At 43.1% G+C, this 21,114-nt stretch overlaps 2 protein-coding genes across 2 annotated transcripts; one reads left to right on the top strand and one right to left on the bottom strand.

Moving 5' to 3' along the window:
- Nucleotides 1-1,700: 1,700 nt before the first annotated feature.
- LOC112068750 (alpha-1,6-mannosyl-glycoprotein 2-beta-N-acetylglucosaminyltransferase) lies at nucleotides 1,701-3,995 on the bottom strand. The gene is made up of 2 exons (XM_024135950.2): nucleotides 3,922-3,995; nucleotides 1,701-3,824 (listed from the first exon to the last, which is right to left on the bottom strand). Exon 2 carries the CDS (start codon nucleotides 3,540-3,542, stop codon nucleotides 2,298-2,300), a length of 1,245 nt encoding a protein of 414 aa, XP_023991718.1. The 5' UTR covers nucleotides 3,543-3,824; nucleotides 3,922-3,995; the 3' UTR covers nucleotides 1,701-2,297.
- Nucleotides 3,996-16,497: 12,502 nt separating this feature from the next.
- Nucleotides 16,498-17,591, top strand: LOC139023980 (proline-rich protein HaeIII subfamily 1-like). Its single transcript, XM_070438292.1, has 2 exons — nucleotides 16,498-16,895; nucleotides 16,988-17,591. The coding sequence occupies exons 1-2, from the start codon at nucleotides 16,498-16,500 to the stop codon at nucleotides 17,589-17,591; spliced, it is 1,002 nt and encodes a 333-aa protein (XP_070294393.1).
- Nucleotides 17,592-21,114: the final 3,523 nt, after the last annotated feature.

Raw genomic sequence — 21,114 nt, forward strand, 5'->3', positions numbered from 1 at the left:
AAGCAAGGAGGGCATTAACCAGAGGCAACAAAGAGACCAAAGATAACCCTGAAGGAGCTGCAAAGCTCCACAGCAGAGATTGGAGTATCTGTACATAGGACCACTTTAAGCCGTACACTCCACAGAGCTTGGCTTTACGGAAGAGTGACCAAAAAAAAGCCATTGCTTAAAGAAAAAAATGTGGTGTTCCCCAAACATATGGAAGAAGGTACTCTGGTCAGATGAGACTAAAATGTTGCTTTTTGGCCATCAAGGAAAACGCTATGTCTGGTGCAAACCCAACACCTCTCATCTCGAACACCACCATGGTGGTGGCAGCATCATGCTGTGGAGATGTTTTTCCATCGGCAGGGACTGGGAAACTGGTCAGAATTGAAGGAATACAGGGAAATTCTTGAGGGAAACCTGTTTCAGTCCTCCAGAGATTTGAGACTGGGACAGAGGTCCACCTTCCAGCATACTGCTAAAGCAACACTCYAGTGGTTTAAGGGGAAACATTTAAATGTATTGGAATGGCCTAGTCAAAGCCCAGACCTCAATCCAATTGAGAATCTGTGGTATGACTTGAAGAGCTCTGTACACCAGCGGAACCCATCCAACTTGAAGGAGCTGGAGCAGTTTTGCCTTGAAGAATGGGCAAAAATCCCAGTGGCTAGATTTACCAAGCTTATAGAGACATACCCCAAGAGACTTGCAGCTGCAAAAGGTGGCTCTACAATGTATTGACTTTGGGGGGTGAATAGTTATGCACGCTCAAGTTCTGTTTTTTTGTCTTATTTCTTGTTTGTTTCACAAAAATATATATTTTGCATCTTCAAAGTGGTAGGCATGTTGTGTCAATCAAATGGTYCAAACCCCCCCCAAAAAATCTTATTTTAATTTCAGTTTGTAAGGCAACAACATAGGAAAAATGCCAACAACATAGGAAAAATGCCAAGGTGGGTGAATACTTTCGCAAGCCATTGTAATCAAAAGGGGATTGCGCTCTGCCAGATGTTTGGTTGGTTCAAACACATACAGTGGGGAGAACAAGTATTTGATACACTGCCGATTTTGCAGGTTTTCCTACTTACAAAGCATGTAGAGGTTTGTAATTTTTATCATAGGTACACTTCAACTGTGAGAGAAATGAATTACTTAAAAATCATACAATGTGATTTTCTGGATTTTTGTTTTAGATTCCYTCTCTCACAGTTGAAGTGTACCTATGATAAAYWMWRASASKRCTKRARYRMRTMTYWYWYMYYYAAKKRSRYKAAWKMSSYSWGTYTKWKAWARWRMTMRTCRCCKCWSTAATATATATTTAAATTTTTTTATTAAGTACGTTTTTTTGAGTGTGGACCCATCACACTCTTTTGCTCTAGCAAGAATAGGTCGGTCATCATTGTAAGGTCATAATGATAAGAAATCATAACCATCACAATAAAAATAAAAAAACACACACCAATATCAGTAAATTCCTGTTGTTTCCATGTAAAACATGTTTTATTGTACCCACACATGTCAAACAAATGACACACTGTAGGCTTAGTAAAACCAATTGTTAGATACAAAGTGAACATTGGTTTATTGACAAATATATAAAACTAAGTAATTTCAAGATTGTCACTTTATTGTACAATAACCTATAGGTTTGTTCATTACATACCGAACAATGACTGTTGCTGTTATTTTTCTATTTGTACCGTATGCACCACATAAATTAAAGGAAAAATATTATATTCTAGATTTTGTGTGAATGGGTAAGAGATCCTGAAGTTGGACAAGCGTCACATTAAATGGGAAAATGGCTCAACTCTCTTAATTGTTCTGAAGGATGTATACAAATGGCAATGATCTAACATGTAGTCGAAACCAAGGATGTATCACTGATTTAGTTTTGTTTTCAATATGAAGTCATTTATGTGTACCATAATAATTAGCTGCTGGCGTTGAAACATTGTTGTTTTCATGAAGTCTAACACAGTCAGTTTACTTAAACAAAAATGTGGTCTTCATTTTTAGAAAATATACAGCAAACGATGTTACAGTCCATAAGAATAGGCTTGCATAATCTGTTTAAAAAAAGAAAGAAATATATTTGGCAATCATGGTACTTTTGGTAATAACAACCAAGCTATAAATCACACTGCTGCATACACACCAAAACATTCCAAATCAAAGTTTCACTAACCCTTGGAAGACCTCATTAAAACCACAAGTAAAACACACTGCGGTCTTTGGAACTCAATGTATGAATGGCACTTAATTCCTCAATCCTCAGTACATCAAAAAGATGAAAGTGAGAAGCCCTTAGTTCATAGACGTTTAGCATAGTTATTACAAAGAACATGGTCACGGATATCACCCCATCCGCCGTTTTTCATGTGAGCCTTGTGCTCCATTGACTCTGCGTTTGTTAGGGCCAGGGACTGAGGGAAGAGGGAGACTTTGGCAAGCTTAAGAGACTCCTGTGCTTTCTGTAGGGCCAGCTCAGGCCGACAGGCCTCCTTGTTCTGGTGCAGCCCACAGTTCCCAGTATGGAGAACCCTGGATCCCTGGGCCACCAGCACTTTGAGTGGCTTGGAGATGCAAGTCCCTGACAGGTGCTGGAGGGTCCAGTCCCAGTTGTAGTCATCATAGGTGCAAAAGTCATCATTGCAACCCATCAGTTTGTAATACACCTCTCTGGAAATGCCCATGCCAATGTTGTGCTTAGTAGACATCCACCCGGCAGTCTGCACCTTGTTGCTGAGCTTATCAAACTCTGCCAGGCTGTTGTGGTTGCCTAGCGCCAGCATGTCACAGTCAGGGCAGCTGATCTTCCTGTATCCAACCATCTCTTTGTAAAGGTGGTAGAGGTCGGGCAAGATGTAGTTGTCCTCCTCGAGGAAAACTGCAAAGCCACTGTAACCATGAAGAACCTGCACTCGCTCCCACAAAAAGTGAAGTTTCCACCACCAGTGGTGTTTGGTCTGTGTGATGGAGGCTTCCCTATAGTGGCCATACGAATCTGGATGCTCAGCGTTGAGGCATCCTGTTTTTAAAGCATCATCCTTGGATATGTCTCGTGGACAGTCCCGTGGATCCTGCCCAGGAAACTCACTAGGATAGAGCTGTGTGCTGTAGGGGAAGTATATTTGTAAAACCTTGCAGAAAGTTATCCCTTGCACTATGTCATTGTTTTCCTCTGAAAAATAGTCATGGCTGAAAATCAGCAAAAAGTTGTGGACCTCAGCTGCATTTTCCAATGACTTAATGAGTATTTTGAGGTAGTCTGGTCTGTTGTGAACCTGAACAACCAGGACCAGTTTAGGCTCCCCAGGATACGTGTCCGCATTCTGAACGTATTGGTGATAATTGGCATTGTAAACCGACTTCATCAATTCAGGAACAGAACCATACTGAAACTTCGCCATGTCATCAGACAACATGTTTTCCTGAGCGACAACACCTGTGACTTCATCATAAATTAATACACGTGTTATGATCATGACAGTGGCAATAATTAAAGAAACACCCATGAGAATGAGCAGGTTCTTTTTAAAGAATCGTAACCTCATTTTCGAAACGGTAAAGGCAAACTTTGAATACAATAACAATGACTTGAATCACCTGACTATTGAAAGCGTCCACATCGTGTGTTTCATCTTACTTGCAGTTGCAACATTGTAACTTTCGATGGAYCCCAGAGACAGCGGTTTCCGCAGAACGTTACAAACTGGCACGCGAAAAAAATTAAGTGTATTGATGATGACTCCTTTTGCTGCCACAAATATCTGTCAGTTCGGTTGATATAATCTGTTGCTATTGCAGTTTAGAAGTTTAGCGTTCGGTGGTATCACCTGAGAAAAGTAACAAGATAATGAAATAATGTATTGTCAGACATATTAGCTTTGTTTCCATTCAGGAAGTTCATTTACAGTAGTTGAGTCGACTTACCAACAGAGTGTCATGTGTCAGTAAACCGCTATCAGGAAGTAAGGGTGTTTTAGAACTATTGCCGCGTTCAAGTGATAGTCGGGAACTAGAAAACTCAAAAATATCCGACTTTCTAACTGGTTAAACGCGGCACGTGTATAACTACAACSTATTAGCAAGTCGGAGATGTCTGAATTTCATAATTACCATTAGCATTTGAACGTGGCATATCTGCCGTATAGCGTACGAGTAACCTACAAAATTGAGTGCTGACGTGTACTWTTCAGCCAACAGGAACAGACTGGCTTCTTCGTCAACGAATAAGTGTCCTACCGATGCTTATGTAATCCTACACCATAGCATCCATTACTTTGGAGGAGATATGTTGAGAGTAAAGGAAGTTTTAGTATCAGCAAGTCATGGTATGATTTATGCTATTCAGTGTTATATGAATTCAATGAAGAATGAGARTCCAGTCTACATTAGGTTACATTTTTCCAGGCTTTGGTCCAGGCTTGGCAATAAGGGCCTCTTCAGTCAGGCTGAACTGGTTAAAGCTACCCAGCTGGTATGAATGAGAAGTGCCCAATACCCACATGGGGTGTATGTGTTAGGGGCTGTTGATAACAGTAGTTAGTTGCCTAAACATACTTGTTAGAGAGTTACACAATGAAAAAAAAGTTGTTTTTAACACAGCTATTTACCATCTCCATTCACTGTGTCAGTTTGTGGGTGTGTCTGAGTGTGATGGATGCTGCAGTGCTGAATGAATGATATAGCTGTGCCTAAATTTTCCAGAAGACAAATGCTCCTCATCAAACTAAGCCTCCTGTAACTATTCAATCAAACATTTAACTAGTCTCGGTACACATGTACACTTGTAGTCTTCCACACTAGTGATTACATAGGGTATTAATTGACCAGACGGGTGTGAAATTCTGTCTACAGTTGGATGATATTCCAGAGGACAGAGAAACACCCATATTCATTTGATGATAATCACTCACACATTTACATGGAGTTTTGTTTTGGATTCCATAACAGAAAGCGGATCTGGCGTGGATCTGTTAACACCCCACCCGGCACTGCTGTCATCTGTCTGTTTCCCCCACCCATACCCTAATCAGCATGGTCAAACCCACCAGTGGCACCAACCCTCGTCAGTATAGCCAACTTTCCAGGTCAGACTCAAGCCTAAAAAATGTTGCTGAGTCATAAGTTACTAAGTAATGAGTCACTAGTGAAAACATGTTAATCACTTTCACCTCTAGATGGCGACAGCAGACAGAAAATACAGTAGCTAGACCAGGGTTGGGCTATTGGCGGCTCCCCCTTTTGTAGGCCCCAGGATCAATCCCCCTTGCTCGGGGTCTCAGCATACTGTTGACAGAATAGTAGAATAAACAAGGAGCAATTTCGAAATTTGATTGTGTATCAGCAGTTTTCCTCYTGGTGTCAGTCACTGTCAGTCATTCAATTAGCCCATGTCAGCAATTTTTTTTTTAGATAGCTAAATTAGTCTAGCGCATTTATTTTAATAGAGGCTAAGCTTTCGGTCAGTCAACCTTCATCAGAGCATATCTCCACATAGCCCTACAGAGCTCGCCGTCACATATACAGTTATTAACAGTTAGTACAGTTATTTTAACAATAACTTTTCATCTTAGGGAATAACATTGGAGAAGCATTKAAGTAATTTGTATTTGTTTAACTAGGCAAGTCAGTTAAGAACAAATTCTTATTTTATAATGACGGCCTTCCCCGGCCAAACCCTCCCCTAACCGAGATGATGCTGGGCCAATTGTGCGCCGCCCTATGGGACTCCCGATCATGGCCGGTTGTGATACAGCCCTGGATCGAACCAGGGTCTGTAGTGATACCTCTAGCACTGAAATGCAGTGCCTTAGGCCCCAAGGAAGGAGGCAAATGACTGTACCTGTWTAGCAGCACGTGTCTGACGAGTTATTTGCCAACCGGGGCCTCTGCCTGTTTGGCGACACTTTTCCTATGTCCAAATGTACATCCGAATGTACATCTGTAAGACTAAGAGGTTGACATTTGCATCGCCGAGCAGTACCCAAGAAACTATGAAATCCAATTGTTAGATGCTACCACCCAACTCCAAATCAAAACAGAACATGGATGTCAATGTTTGCGCARACACGTCCATTCTACTTCTTGTCTGCTTCCTGTCTGTGGCACATGATGCCRATATTATGAGGCTGATTAGCTAGGACAGTCAGGTGTGAAACACAGACAGCTGTGCACACAAAGTGAGAAGACAACATGGAATCCATGTTTGGTTTGGTTTTGGAGGGGGGTGTTACCATGTTAGCATCTAGCAATGTTAGCATCTAACATTTTAATTGATTTATTTATTGGTCACTGCTCTGCGATGCAAATGACAACCTCTTAATCAGAACCGTCTACAAAATGGGAAATGTGTTGCCAAAGAGTCAGAGGCACGGGTCGGTAAACAACTTGTAAGGTAGGTATAGACACCTGTGATAATCTGGCGTATCCATATAGGACACTTGATGTCATACTATCAGATAGAAATACCAATACTAGATAGTACAAGACATAGATGTAGTTCTACTAGAACAAAGCACAAGTAAAAATGAAAACATTTGATGTTTGTAAAATGAGTGCCGTCCTATTTTGGTTRGTTAGTATAAGGAACCCATACTCTCAAAAAGAGAAAAATTAAGCCAAGAATCAGGAAAGAAAGAAAACACATAAACATGTAGAGCCTGAAGAAATGTAGAAAACATCTAGGTAAAGYTAAAGGTTACCTGTTGGGGAAGTATCGGGCCACTAGGGCCATCTTAAATTCAGGAAACCCATGGAAAAYGCTCTGTGCTTYTAAGACCAAGGAGCTGATCGTGGACTATAGGAGAAAGAGGGGAGAGCATGCCCCCATCCACATCAGCAGGGCTGTTGTGGGTCTGGTCAAGAGCTTCAAGTTCCTTGGTGTCCACATCACTAAGGACTTAACATGGTCCACACACACCCGCTCAGTCGTGCAGAGGGCACGGCAGTGCCTCTTCCCACTCAGGAGGCTGAAATTTATGGGCCGTGGGCCCTCAGATCCTCAAAAAGTTCTACAGCTYCACTATCGAGAGCATCTTGACTGGCTGCATCACCGCTGACACTTTTTCACTGACCCTATAAACACCCATTAGACTTTATATACACACCATTGTCATTCCCACACAAAAKCCCCACACATTCACATACACCACATAAACACACACAAAACACACYCACGCATACGGACACAACACAAACACACAGACAGTATTTGTAAGGTTTAGACAGCTGGTTAGCCTAATTTACCGATCTAGCTAACATGGGCTAGTAGTTGATCATCTGGACATTTCTGACAGGTTATATAAATAGCTCTCTAAGTCCAACGTCTGTCAGTGAATGACATAWTAAGAGGGAAACTGCCTATGCACTACCAACTTTCGAAATTGCACATTGTGCATTCTACTATTGCAGCTCTCAACATAGTAGATTTCTGTTTTTGAATTGACCCCATTCTGGGRKCAGATCCGGACCGCGGTTCGCCTGCTGAGTATGGCTGATATATACACTGACTGTACAAAACATTAGGAACACCTGCTCTTTCCATGACATAYACTGACCAGGTTAATCGAAAGTTATGATCCCTTATTGATGTCACTTGTTAAATCCACTTCAATGAGTGTAGATGAAGGGGAGGAGACAGGTTAAAGAAGGAGTTTTAAGCCTTGACACAGTTGAGGCATGGATTGTGTATGRGTGRCATTCAGAGGGTGAATGGGCAAGACGAAAGATTTAAGTGCTTTTGAACGGGTTATGGTAGTAGGTGCCAGGTGCACCGGTTTGAGTGTGTCAAGAACTGRAACGCTGCTGTTTTTTTTAACGCTCAATAGTTTCCTGTGTGTATCAAGAATGATCCACCACACAAAGGACATCCCAGCTAACTTCATTCAATTGGGGATCAATGGAGTCAACATGAGCCAGCATCCCTGCAGAATGCTTTCGATGCCCCAATGAATTGAGACTTTTCGTAGGGAAAATATTAGGAAGYTGTTCCTAATGTTTTGTGRAATCAGTACATGATCTTCTCTCTACTAGTAGTTCTCATGCTTTCTCACTTCAAGACTGCTTTAAGCCACACAAGCATTCTTATGACTACACCCAATGCATTATACTGTAGGTATTGCTAATAAATTAAAGTTTTGCTTCCTTATTCCTGTAAACAATTCAGAGGCAGTGGTTGGAAACATTAAAGTACGGAACACATGCCACTGCCAGCATTTATAACATTTTACTGAATCTTTTTCCCCCAAACAAATCATTCATTTATGGTTTTATTTTAATGGAATAATTGTTTGGAGAGCCAAGGACATTACTGGCAAACACTAGTGTACAAATACAATGTTTCTGAAGCAGTTTTTTCTGCCTAGTCTAAAAKTGCCTGGGTTTAACATTGCAGTAACATCTGTAAACTGCTAATTGTAGTAAACACAGCACTGACAAAAGTTGTTATAATCAACAAACATTTGACATACTATTACATTTATTTTGATTGACACTTGATATTTTACAACACTTTACATTCAATTGCTCTTATACATGTGTAGTAACAATGTAATTACTACAATAACAACAGTATTGTTACATAGGCTAGTATTTGTAGAATAATCATTCAATTGTAAAAAATAAAATAATAATAATATTTTCCACAGGGCCTTATGGTAATGGTGATTACCTCATCATGCACAATACCACAACAGTATTCTACAATGTGAAATTCTCTTTGGACTTAAGCAGCTGTTTCTACTCAGCAATGTCTCTAAGCAAGCTAACCACTGTTATGTGTCTGCGTAGAAAAAAGAGGAGGAGGGAACTGGGCCGCAGTGTAGCACCAAGCCAAACAGAGAATGGCGGCATCATGACATGAGCTGGTGAGGCGTAATTGAAAGCAGATGCGAGCAGAGCACGCTGGAGTTGGAACACAGAGTTATGCAGACCCACCCCTCTAACACTTGAACTATCACTCGAGCCAGGAAATTGAGAATGGGGAAAGGGGGGTGTGCGTGCGTGTGTGTTTACGTGGGGATTCCACTTTAATATCGTCAGAGAGCAACTGAATCGTGAGTAGAGGGAAAGTCATTCTCATTATGTGTACAACAGAAATTTTGAATGTTTTCCAGTTGATTTCAAGGGCCTTATACTATACAGACTTTCTACTGCATGACATTTCAGTCACGGATTGGATATTATGCAAAAACATGTTTATTTTGCAAGGGGAAGTCAACCAACCTATTCAGGTTACTCAAACCAAGTCTCACTGTTTGATACAAAATGGGGTGGAAAGGAGTGGCCTCCAATTCAACCACAGTGTTTCCACAGAAGACCATTGTTATATCTTATGGGGATCAAATTGTATGGATGTGCCGTAACCCTGAACCTTTCAATACGTTTTCCAAATCCCTCAAGTCCTCCGTTCATTGGGGGAAAAAATCACCTTGGACCATACACACTATAGTTGTGTTATATAGTGTTTTGTACACTCAGTATATATAAATAGTGTGTTAAGAGTATTTTTGTTGTCTCTTGGTGTCTTTCCTATCTTTCCTATTTATTTTATTTCATGTAATATCTTATGTTGTTCTTTTCTATTACTGTTCTATACTTTGTCATGGGGATCCTAATAAACTAAACTATTCTGTCTTTCCTTCCTTCTATCTCAAATCAATCTAACTACTAACATTCTGTTTCTACTTTATTTGAACAGCAGATGTTATTGCCACTCTAAATAAGATAAAAGCCTTTGACAGATTTTGCAACCATCTTCAGTTGTACTCCCCTCCTCATGACTGTATTGGAAGGTCAGGAAAACAGTGCCCTTTAAACTGGCTTTGATTATGACAAGAGTCAACCTAACAGTTTGTTTGAGCCACAGGCTTGTTTTGATCCAGTCAATTATCCTTAACAAAGTTTACTCTGGTCCTAAACATGAGGACACTTTGAGAGTCAGAGAGTTCAGCTTATTGGCTCTTCAGAGCCAGAGAGAGAGACATTTAATTTAACTTTTATTTAACTAGGCAAGTCAGTTAAGAACAAATTCTTATCTACAATGACAGCCTACCGGGGAACAGTGGGTTAACTGCCTTGTTCAGTGGCAGAATTACAGATTTTTACCTTGTCAGCTCAGGGATTCAATCCAGCAACCTTTCGGTTACTGGCCCAACGCTCTAACCACTAGGCTACCTGCCATCCCACATCTGGTTTGAAGTTGCTCCCCCTCTCTGCTTGTAGGCTTGTTGTTGTCAAGAAGGGCCTTGTTCTTTGATGCACTAAAACTACTACAGCTGTGAGACAGCGGTATTGAACTGTTACCCAGTCTTGTGAGTCCTAGAGGGAAAGGAATGTTTGAAAGCCAGCGGATATGGGCAGTGTGGCTAACGTGTATTAAAGAAACATTCAAATTTGGGGACTGAGAGCAGCAGTCCTTGAGGCAAACAGATCATCTTATGGAGGTGACGAAACATGTTAATAAGTACTCTCCTTGGTAACAGCTAAACAAAATAAAAGTTTGTTATTTGTTTACAAAGCTACGGAAGCAGTAGCTTCATCTACGTGTAATGTACAAATACTGAGGATTTGTCCAACATCTGGACACTTAATAATAATGGACCAATAACAACTGGTGGAGGTTTTAGGTGTTTATTAAATATGTTGAATACATTTACATTTTGACCATGCCTGTCATGACCTTCTGGGCAATGTGATGTGTGTTTCAAATGAGCAGATAAACAAATTGGTGAGAAAGAGACAGACTTTCCCCAGTGTGTAGTAAAACTGTCACATTACATAACAGAAAAGTTCAACAAACTGACCGGATTTGAAACCCCTTCTAGACCACTTGTTGTCTGCCAATTTCAATAATGTCAAGAGACTCATTTTCCTAAATATCTKATTTTGATTGTATGTTTTGATGGAATTCAGAAACAGTTTCTTTCTACATCCCTCTAGGTTAGCCTGTCTATTAGATAAAGAGAGAGTAACTAAGGTAGCTACAATTAATCATTCCATGAGTCTGGGTGTTTAGGACCCTCCTTGACATATCGTACTCTTTAAGATATGTATGTGGGAGAACTTCATTACATAGGCCTGGCCTACATATAGTAACATGTACATCTGGTACCACTCTGTGCCAGTCAGTGACATTTGGGACCGGCCACCTTTTAACCCTGAGATACTCCTCTCTTTCCTTACAGTATATAGAGATTTATTAAGATTTATTATTATTATTATGGATTTTTTTCCTTGCAGGTTACCTGTGGAACCAAATGCACAAACTTACAAAACCTCTGTAAATTGTGAAGTGTCATCACATGGCGTACTTTAATAGGAATGCAAAGGTAAATTCCTCGCTCTTTTCGAGGCTTGATGTTTCGTAAAAGTCTCAACAAAGACTCAGGACACAGATAATGGAGGATTCCCAAAGAAAGCAGCTGGCCCTGTTGCCAGCTTCTGTAGAACACGCACGGCCTGCAGAACACTGGCGTGGTAAACCAGCGACTACTGTGGAGAAGTTRTGGGAAAGCAATAGAAGAGACATCTATTACTTGAATATCAACAGCTCCACTCTCATAATTCACCATGGTCTGGAGGGGCTCCAAAAGCCAAAAGGTCATTTTGGTTATGAAAATGAGCTGAAATGAATTGATGGTCACGTTGATTATAGACTCTGGTAATCTGAAAGGAATTATAGTTGTTTATCATGACTACCAATATGTCAAGCTCAACAAGGCAAGAGCATCTGATGACCAAACTATCTTTTTTCTTCTTCTAAACTACTTATTTAAATTGTATCATATATCTGGCCTAGTTACACAGATGCATCTGACTTAGCTGCACATATATTTGAGCAAAGCCTCAATTGACCTTTCGCTAAACCCCACCCCAGAATTTTGGGCAAGCAATCACAGCACTCCAATGGATAGCAACTGCCGTCAATTCCAACACCTCAGATAAGCTCACGTTTAAATCGCAGAAAAGCTAATGAGGGCTATGATAAAAACTGAGAGTTTTKTTTAAAAAATCTATGTTTAAATGGATAAACAATTGAACAGTGCACCAGGAGTAATTGTGTTTAATTTCATTGTGTGGTTGGAGGGGTGCGTCACTTGAGTGGGTTGAGTCACTGACGTGGTCTTCCTGTCTGGGTTGGCGCCCCCCRTTGGGTTGTGCCGTGGCGGAGATCTTTGTGGGCTATACTCGGCCTTGTCTCAGGATGGTAAGTTGGTGGTTGAAGTTATCCCTCTAGTGGTGTGGGGGCTGTGCTTTGGCAAAGTGGGTGGGGTTATATCCTTCCTGTTTGGCCCTGTCCGGGTGTATCATCCGATGGAGCCACAGTGTCTCCTGACCTCCTGTCTCAGCCTCCAGTATTTATGCTGCAGTAGTTTATGTGTCGGGGGGCTAGGGTCAGTTTGTTATATCTGGAGTACTTCTCCTATCTTATCTGGTGTCCTGTGTGAATTTAAGTATGCTCTCTCTAATTCCTCTTTCTTTCTCTCTCTCGGAGGACCTGAGCCCTAGGACCATGCCTCAGGACTACCTGGCATGATGACTCCTTGCTGTCCCAGTCCACCTGGCCGTGCTGCTGCTCCAGTTTCAACTGTTCTGCCTGCGGCTATGGAACCCTGACCTGTTCACCGGACGTGCTACCTGTCCAGACCTGCTGTTTTAAACTTTCTAGAGACCAAGGAGCGGTAGAGATACTCTTAATGATCGGCTATGAAAAGCCAACTGACATTTACTCCTGAGGTGCTGACTTGCTGCACCCTCGACAACTACTGTGATTATTATTATTTGACATGCTGATCATTTATGAACATTTGAACATTTGGCCATGTTCTGTTATAATCTCCACCCGGCACAGCCAGAAGAGGACTGGCCACCCCTCATAGCCTGGTTCCTCTCTAGGTTTCTTCCTAGGTTTTTGCCTTTCTAGGGAGTTTTTCCTAGCCACCGGGCTTCTACACCTGCATTGCTTGCTGTTTGGGGTTTTAGGCTGGGTTTCTGTACAGCACTTTGAGATATCAGCTGATGTAAGAAGGGCTATATAAATACATTTGATTTGATTTGATTTGTGGTTGAATGGGGAATTGGGCTTCYTGGAAAATGCTGTCCTAGGTTGCAACAGTAACCAAGGGGGACGGGGCTTAGCCAAGGGTCAATTGCCCTTTAAACTCMGGCAAACTTTAAATTTGGATTTCACAGCAAGAGTGCAACAATGTGTTATTGTGGAGATTGAAGCACTTACTTTAAATTACAGTGTTCAATGAGCATAGTAATTTCATGTGAAAACTATCATTTTAGGGACTAGGGACAGAGTTTTTCCTGCTCAGGTCTCATAGTCAGTACCAACTCCTGGCTCTAGTGTAGGTACACCATGTCATTGGCTGTGCTTTTAGAACAGATTACTCATCATTGCTATTTCCATGGTAAACCTCACATAAAATGAAACAAATCAGTGAAGCGAACACAGAGACAGAGTGACATCAGAAAGGCTGCCTGGGCTGCTGCGATACAACAGATTCTGACTGGTGGTGAAGTTGGCAACAGCCCTGAGAAAGAAAGAAAGGAACTTCCTGTTTCAAAATTGAAAAAATATGTAGTGGATGGAACTTCTCATGAATGTTTGCAAGAGCTCATTCTACCTTCTCTCTCGCGCACACAGACTCTCTCTCACTCTTCTCTAGAAGAACATGATGTCAACACTGATGGGTGCGTGTGTGACCTGAGTAATGTCTGCAGCTGTTCCTAATGTCATCCTAATATTTCTGTACTGAATGTTCTGTTACATCCCCAATGCATCATTACATGTAAGACTTCATATGTGAATGTACTGTGTAGTAATATATCCAAAGAAACACACATAGAATGTCAGAAACTCACTGAGGAGTGCAGTAAGTAAGGGGTAGCTGGAGTTGTGTTATGACCTTAACACCACAGGCCATGGTTTATAATCACCCATTGGTTGTTATAGTTTGTGGGGCATACGTTAAGCGCTCTAGTGGCATTTACATAGAATTCAGAGCAAATGTTGTGCGCTACAGTTGAATATACTCATCCATTTATGGGTTGTTCTCACATTCTAAAGGAGGCATCATGGAAGCAATGGCAACCCGAATTCAACCATAATCGCTCCATTGAAGATGTAGTTAAAAAGTCTTAAGATTTACAAGGAACATTAGGCTGCTGATCTGAAGTCTTACATTTAACAAATAAATTAACTGGAGCGGAGAGCAGCTTTCAACCCTTCTGTTTAAAATGAGTTTAGATGAGAATTTGGCTGATACTGCCATGTTGTTGCTTCCAACACGGTATTAGGAAATACTCTGTTATTGGTCTCCACCGTCTCCTTACTGATTTCTTAGTCACAAGATGAAACACAGGGATGAATTAAGCTCAGATACACGCCCAGACCGTTTGGAATCATTTCCAAGACTGGGGTATTTTGAAACTTTTATATGGAGACAATTTTGTGCCAAGTCACTTTCCTCTGTTCTTCCAGTCGTTTTTTCTTCTTCCAATAAATCAACAGACGGGAAGACTAGCAGGTGACTGTTTGGTGATTTGACACTTCTGTTCAGTTTTTAAAAATAAACCTATGACATTTGAACACCTGGAAATCTAAGTGTTACATTCTGTCAATACAGTTTAAAGATATGACACATAAAGGGTGTCCTGATGGGGACACGGTAACAATGGTCAACGTTTTTGTGGAAGGACTCAATCATCCTGTCAGCTGCTGGAAAATATCTGTAAAAAATGACAGAAGTGCAAAAATACATATTTATAAGGTATATTTATGGAGTTCAGCAGTCCCTATGCAGGTTGGATTCCATGTACAAGGAAACAATAACTTGGCATAGGGATGCTTGAGGATGTGAGGGAATATGTTCAGACCTGTGCAAACATTTCCATGACCTGTGCAAATGTTTCCATGGGTTTGCTTGTCATTGCCAATCACAACAACCAAAGGACATTGGAATTGAAAATATGTTTGTCAGGCCAAGATGGCCATTTCCCCCACTCACAATATTGGAAAGCTCAAATCAGAGCTAAATTAACAAGAGCTTTGGGYAAATAATTGTTTTAAGGTTTTAATGGGGTTTGATGTCATTTAAATCAGTCGTTAAATCAGTGGTCAAGTCGTCAAGACAGGATAATTGTGGAGTCCAACATATTGTGCACTTGAATGATCTGAAATTCTCTTCTTTCATAAACTTTATGTGTAAGTCTAAGGCACACCAAGCATATTATACTGTACCTAATCACATTTTCCTCCTGGTGCCCAAAGGAATACTGAATCACTGACCAACCCAATGTACCTTCTCGTAAATACAGAAAAGAATGCCAGGTAATGCCGAAGAAAATGTCATGGTTTTGGACCAAATGTGAGAGGTTGTAGATCTCTAAGTGTAAACGTTGAAATATCAATACCTTGTAACCATGGATTGGTCTGTCAGCTGAGTAATTTGGCCACAGTTGGACTACAAACTTCTTGTCATTACTGTCGTCATCTTACTATGAGTCTTGAAGTGGAAGCTGCTGAAGGGAGGAAGGCTCATAATAATGGCTGGAATGGAGTCAGTGGAATGGTATCAAACATGTGGTTTCCATTGGTTGATACCATTCCATTTACTCCATTCCAGCCATTACTATGAGCCGTCCTCCCCTCAGCAGCCTCCACTGGTCTTGTGTGACATAAAACTACAAGATCCCCAGTGGAGTTGGAGAGAACATTGTGACTTATGCTGTAGTGAGCAAGTGGGAGAATAAGTATTGCTTTACTTGCCAAACTCTGATGACGATTATAATTGTGTGAATGATTTTTATAATTATAAAAAGGAAGTGATTTCTCCACGTTGTGACGTCTCAAAGATGTCATAATAACATCTGTCCAGGGTAGTAACACAGGCTGTCTGTTTTTTCCCCCTCAGTGACATCACCACATACATACTCACTCTTTACTCACTGCTTCTGATCAGACCCGATCGGCCGAAATGTGTCCACTGGCACACAGCAAGATGATGCAAGCCAGACAGAAGCAGCAGGTCACTGATGACAACAATGCTTACACATGACCACCACATGCTGAGTAAGAAGTCTGTGGGGTGCGTGGGTTTCTCTTGAGGTGACAGAATCATCACAAAGCACTCTGTTGCCAAACCAAATAATGTCAAATGTCCAGGAATCACCACAACAGATGTAAACAGACCTAAAACACAGTAATGGAAAGTCAGAGGTGACTCTTAAGTGAAAGTCCCCATTTGTGTTGGCTTGTAACAGCAGTGTGTCTTTCCCCAGCCGGCAGCCGGCTGAGCAGGACGGTGTCTGGGTTGGGGTGCCCACAGGGTTCCAGGCTCCTGGTGGATTGAGATCAACAGGAGAACATGAACACAATGAAAGGAAACCAGTGTGATGTGTATTTGTCTATAAAAGAAGCATGCTTTGCTTTACAACAAAGTGCCTGCTTCATTAACAAAAAATACTGTAGCAAACACGTGAACATGCTTGCATAATATGGAGCCTCCAGCGACGGTCCCCAGTCCGGAGCCTCCAGCGACGGCCTCCAGTCCGGAGCCTCCAGCGACGGCCTCCAGTCCGAAGCCTCCAGCGACGGTCCCTCCCAGTCCGGAACCGTCTCAGCGACGGTCTCAACAGCGACCGGCGCCTCCCCAGTCCGGAGCTAGCGAGAGTCAACTCCAGTTCCGGATTCTCCAGCGACCGGTCCGCTCGCGCCACAGACGACGGTCCCCTGCAGTCTTCCAGCAACGGTCCTCCATCCGCAGCCATCCGCAGCGCTACGGTCTCCAGTCCGGAGCCTCCAGCGACGGTCCCCAGTCCGGAGCCTCCAGCGACGGTCTCCAGTCCGGACGTCCTCCAGCGGACGGTCCTCAGTCCGGGAGCCCGCAACGAGGGTGCCCAGTCCGGAGTCTCCCAGCGACGGTCCCCAGATCCGGAGCCTCCAGCGACGGCCCTCCAGTCCGGAGCCTCCAGCGACGGTCACCAGTCCGGAGCTCCAAACGACGGTCCCTCAGTCCGGAGCCTCCAGCGACGGGCCCTCTCCACGATCCGGAGCCTCCAGCGACGGTCTCCAAGTCCGGAGCCTCCAGCGACGGTCCCAGTCCGGAGCCTGCAGCGACGGTCTCCAGTCCGGAGCTCAGCGACGGTCCCGACGCTCCCAGTCGGAGCCTCCAGCGACGGTCCCAGTCCGGAGTCCTCCAGCGACGGTCCCCCAGTCCGGAGTCCCCAGCGACGGTTCCCAGTCCGTGATTCTCCAGCGACGGTCTCCAGTCCGGAGCCTCCAGCGACGGCTCCAGCCGGAGCCTCAGCGACGCGTCCCCCAGTCCGGTGCCTCCAGCGACGGTCCCCCAGTCCGGAGCCTCAAGCACGCCCGTCACAGTCCGGAGGTCTCCAGCGACGCGTCCCCATCCGTGGAGTCTTCCAGCCACGGTCACCAGTTCGGAGCTCTCCACGACGGTCTCCCAGTCCGGAGCCTCAGCGACGGTCCCCAGTCCGGAGCCTCCAGCCGTACGGTCCCCCCGTCCCGGAGCCTTCCAGCTGACTGGTCCCGCAGTCCCGGAAGCCTCCAGCGAGCGTCTCCAGTCCGATGAGCCTCCAGCGACGGTCCCCCAGTGCCGGGGCCCGCAACGAGGGTGCCCAGTCCGGGGCCCGCAACGAGGGTCCCCAGTCCGGGGTCGGTGATGAGGGTCCCCGCACCAGAGGTGCCACCAAAGTAGGGTGAGCCAGTGGTGGAGCGGGGTCTATGTCCCGCACCTGAGCCGCCACCGCGGATAGATGCCCACCTAGACCCTCCCCTATAGGTTCAGGTTTTGTGGCCGGAGTCCGCACCTTACTGTCACGCCCTGACCTTAGAGAGCCTTTTTATGTCTCTATTTGGTTTGGTCAGGGTGTGATTTGGTGTGGGCATTCTATGTTTTTGTTTTCTATGATTTTGTATTTCTATGTTTTGGCCGGGTATGGTTCTCAATCAGGGACAGCTGTCTATCGTTGTCTCTGATTGGGAACCATACTTAGGTAGCCCTTTTCCCTCCTTTCAGTGTGGGAAGTTAACTTTGTTTGTGGCACTATAACTCTTTAGCTTCACGGTCGTTTTTGTATTGTTTATTGTTTTTGTCGGCGTCATTCCTAATAAAAGGAAGATGTACGCTCACCACGCTGCACCTTGGTCCACTTCTGTTGACGGCCGTGACAATGTGAACTTGCAATTCCACATAAAAGTGATTTTCACATGTTAAATGCCGTTTTTTTACATGACATGTTTTTTTTGTAAGGGCAATGATAAATCCTTACATTTGAATGCATAGCAGGGGTTTAACAAATGTCAAAATGCCTAAAATACCTCTTGGAGAAAGTGAACAGTGATAACTACAGGAGGCTTCAGGCATTTTGCTGGGATCACATATTTTTTCCAGATGTCGCAGGGTGCATGAAAAGATCTGGCCGAGTTCACTCAGTCCTGCTGAATTAATAAATATTGTTTCCAGATGAGGGASGAATCTGTTCATGTTGCTCTGGGGGAAAGTGTACACAAGAATGTGCCTCCTTCAACCTCCCCAAACCATAACCATCATTTCATTGGATTAGGTTTTTTCTAAATTATCATGAGCTTGATTTTGTCTGAGGGTCGAATACCTATGGCTTGATAACACCTCACTTGGGAGCTAAGCACTAATGATATTTGTGGTTAATGTAATCCTTATCTGGGAAGAGCAGAGCAGGTGGGTAATTTCCCTAGGCTCTCTGATGCTAGTTATTCTAAGAACAATGTGGGCTAAGTAGCGGTTAGCTATAGGCCTCCCTGTTCAGGGCGAACTGTTCCCAGGCATACATGGAGAGGGGTCAAGCATTCCAGAATGTACAGGCCTCTGATAATTACCCATTGCCCAGGGCCCGCCTGGGTACTGAGTAATTATCAGAGGCAAGTAACTTTCATCTGAAGTCAAGTTCCTCCCTCAAGTGCTCTTCCAAGAGGACTCCTGTCCTCCATATTTCACACACACTGGCCTAGCTCAGCTAGAATCCCAGGCATGGGATCATGGACACAACGGTAGTTAGGTATTGGAGACTTTAGAGATGACAGGTCATATTTATGCAAACATGTCCAAAAAGGGGAATACAAAAGAACATTTCACTTCCTCAATAGACTAGTCTTGTGAAACATACAGGAGCTGGTACAATAAACTACAAATCCTTAGTGCTGTGTATGGAGCCTTTTCATCCTTCCCTGCCATGTCACGAGATGTCTACTCTCACCATGTAATTCAGCCTCTTTAAATGTGATGTAATTCCCAGTAGGTGAAAACAAATGAGTCCTTGTGTTTGTGTTGACTTTCTAGCCTCTGAAGTTATGTGCTGTTTGGACTATGAGTACCCCTCATCTCCGACTTGAGAGTTGAAGAGTTGTGCATGGTCCAGCTGAGGCCCAGCCAGAAGTGGCTGTTCTTGTAACAGGGATTGTCACAAGTTCATAACATTCCTGTCATCGTGCCAGAGTTGCCAACTCTCGGGAAGGCTTATTTTTCACAGAGGGGAGATGTTGAGAACCATAGGGTTGTTCCTGCTCCCCATGATCATGGGGATGGAAACGGTGTGTAGGAAGAAGGAGAAAGGAGAAATATTTGCTTTAATGAGGAATTAGTCATGTCTAGGGAAATAGTATCTTGGGGGAAAGAATTGCCTATCCAAAAACTTGTTAGGGCCCTAGTTATAGGCGATTCCTGGTCAGGGTTCTAGTAATGACTAAAGAAAAACATGACAATGATGTGACTCTGCTTTGAACCAAGTAATCATTGATTTAAGGTTGCAAGTTAAAGTCCTTCAGAGAGGCTGGTAAACGAGATTACAATGCATTTCTCTCTTAAAAGTCTGGAAATTCTTAAATGAAATGCGTGAGTCAGCAAAAGACCGCAAACTAAATTATTTGTAGCTCATTCTGACATATCTACTTGTCTACCGACACCACTCTCCAAGCTATGAGTACATGGGTTTGCCTGCAACTACCAGTAGTCTGTTTAGATAGGATATGATAAAGCAGAGGCTATGACATGTCAGAGTTTGTTTTCCTGTCTCTGGAGTTCTGTCAACCTGATTAAATGGCCCTTTTCTTTGCATGTACTGAGTGGCACAACACAATTGCTGGAAACAGATTATTACAATGCGTCCAAACCACTCCGTTCTTTTCTCAGTAGTAAGCGAATGCTGGCAATAGCAAGAGTCTCTGTGTGATCGCCTGTTGGAGAGGCCCTAAAGTACTGTGTGTGAACACACATTCCAACACAAGCACATCTCTTAGAATCAAGTCAGACCACGCTGCCAACACAGACAGCCTGCTAATAATCTTGCTTTATTCAGCAGGCCCTCTGAATTAAATTAACCAGATTCCAGCAAATAAAGTGTCACAGAGACCCACTGGACACAGACGTCAGTTCAACCTCTAGTTTTGATTTACATTTGGTTGAGTTGTCAACTAACGTGAATTCAATGTGAAATCAACAAAAAATGTTTTTAAACACTTTTAACACTTAAAAAGCCTCAAAGGATAATCAACTTTCAAAATAAGGCATTTTTGGTTAGCCACAGCAGTCAACTAGCTAGCTAGGTAGCTGTTTAGCTTGCTAGCACATTCARTAATTTGTTTGTAAACAATTAACAAGCTAGTTAGTTACCACATGTTCTCTTCACACTGTCAACAGAGTAACTAGCAAGCAACAAGATATGCCAAATAACAGTCTACAAACCACTTGGGGGAAAATAAATCATATTTGGTCATATTTTGGTAATATTTGACCAAGTAGCATGGCCAGGAATCAGATTTATATCTGATTTCAAACCACCCATGAGTGTCACTTCAAACTGCCAGTGTYAACAAGGCTTAAGAGTCCCGTGAAGCCCTTTCCTGCCATTGATGCGGTGGATCGACCATTACTTACACTGCGATTATGTGTGTCTCAGGCGGCGAAACACAATATCCTAACAGTCAATTCCTTAGGATGAAGCAGAAAGGGTTGACAAAAGAAAGTAAGGTTGGCTGTGGCAGACAGAATACCAAAATATGAATGGCTGGGTTGGGTCACTAGCAATAGTCTGAGGAATGCCAAATTAAATTGAGCGGAA

This window comes from Salvelinus sp. IW2-2015, unplaced genomic scaffold (genome assembly GCF_002910315.2).
Source record: "Salvelinus sp. IW2-2015 unplaced genomic scaffold, ASM291031v2 Un_scaffold690, whole genome shotgun sequence".
NCBI lineage: Eukaryota > Metazoa > Chordata > Actinopteri > Salmoniformes > Salmonidae > Salvelinus > Salvelinus sp. IW2-2015.

Bases quoted from the DNA above. Each gene is read 5' to 3' on its own strand.
- LOC112068750 (XM_024135950.2), bottom strand. From the start codon at position 3,542: ATGAGGTTACGATTCTTTAAAAAGAACCTGCTCATTCTCATGGGTGTT.
- LOC139023980 (XM_070438292.1), top strand. From the start codon at position 16,498: ATGGAGCCTCCAGCGACGGTCCCCAGTCCGGAGCCTCCAGCGACGGCC. The intron at 16,896-16,987 runs GTGCCCAGTCCG...GACGGTCACCAG, and splicing joins TCCGGGAGCCCGCAACGAGG to TCCGGAGCTCCAAACGACGG.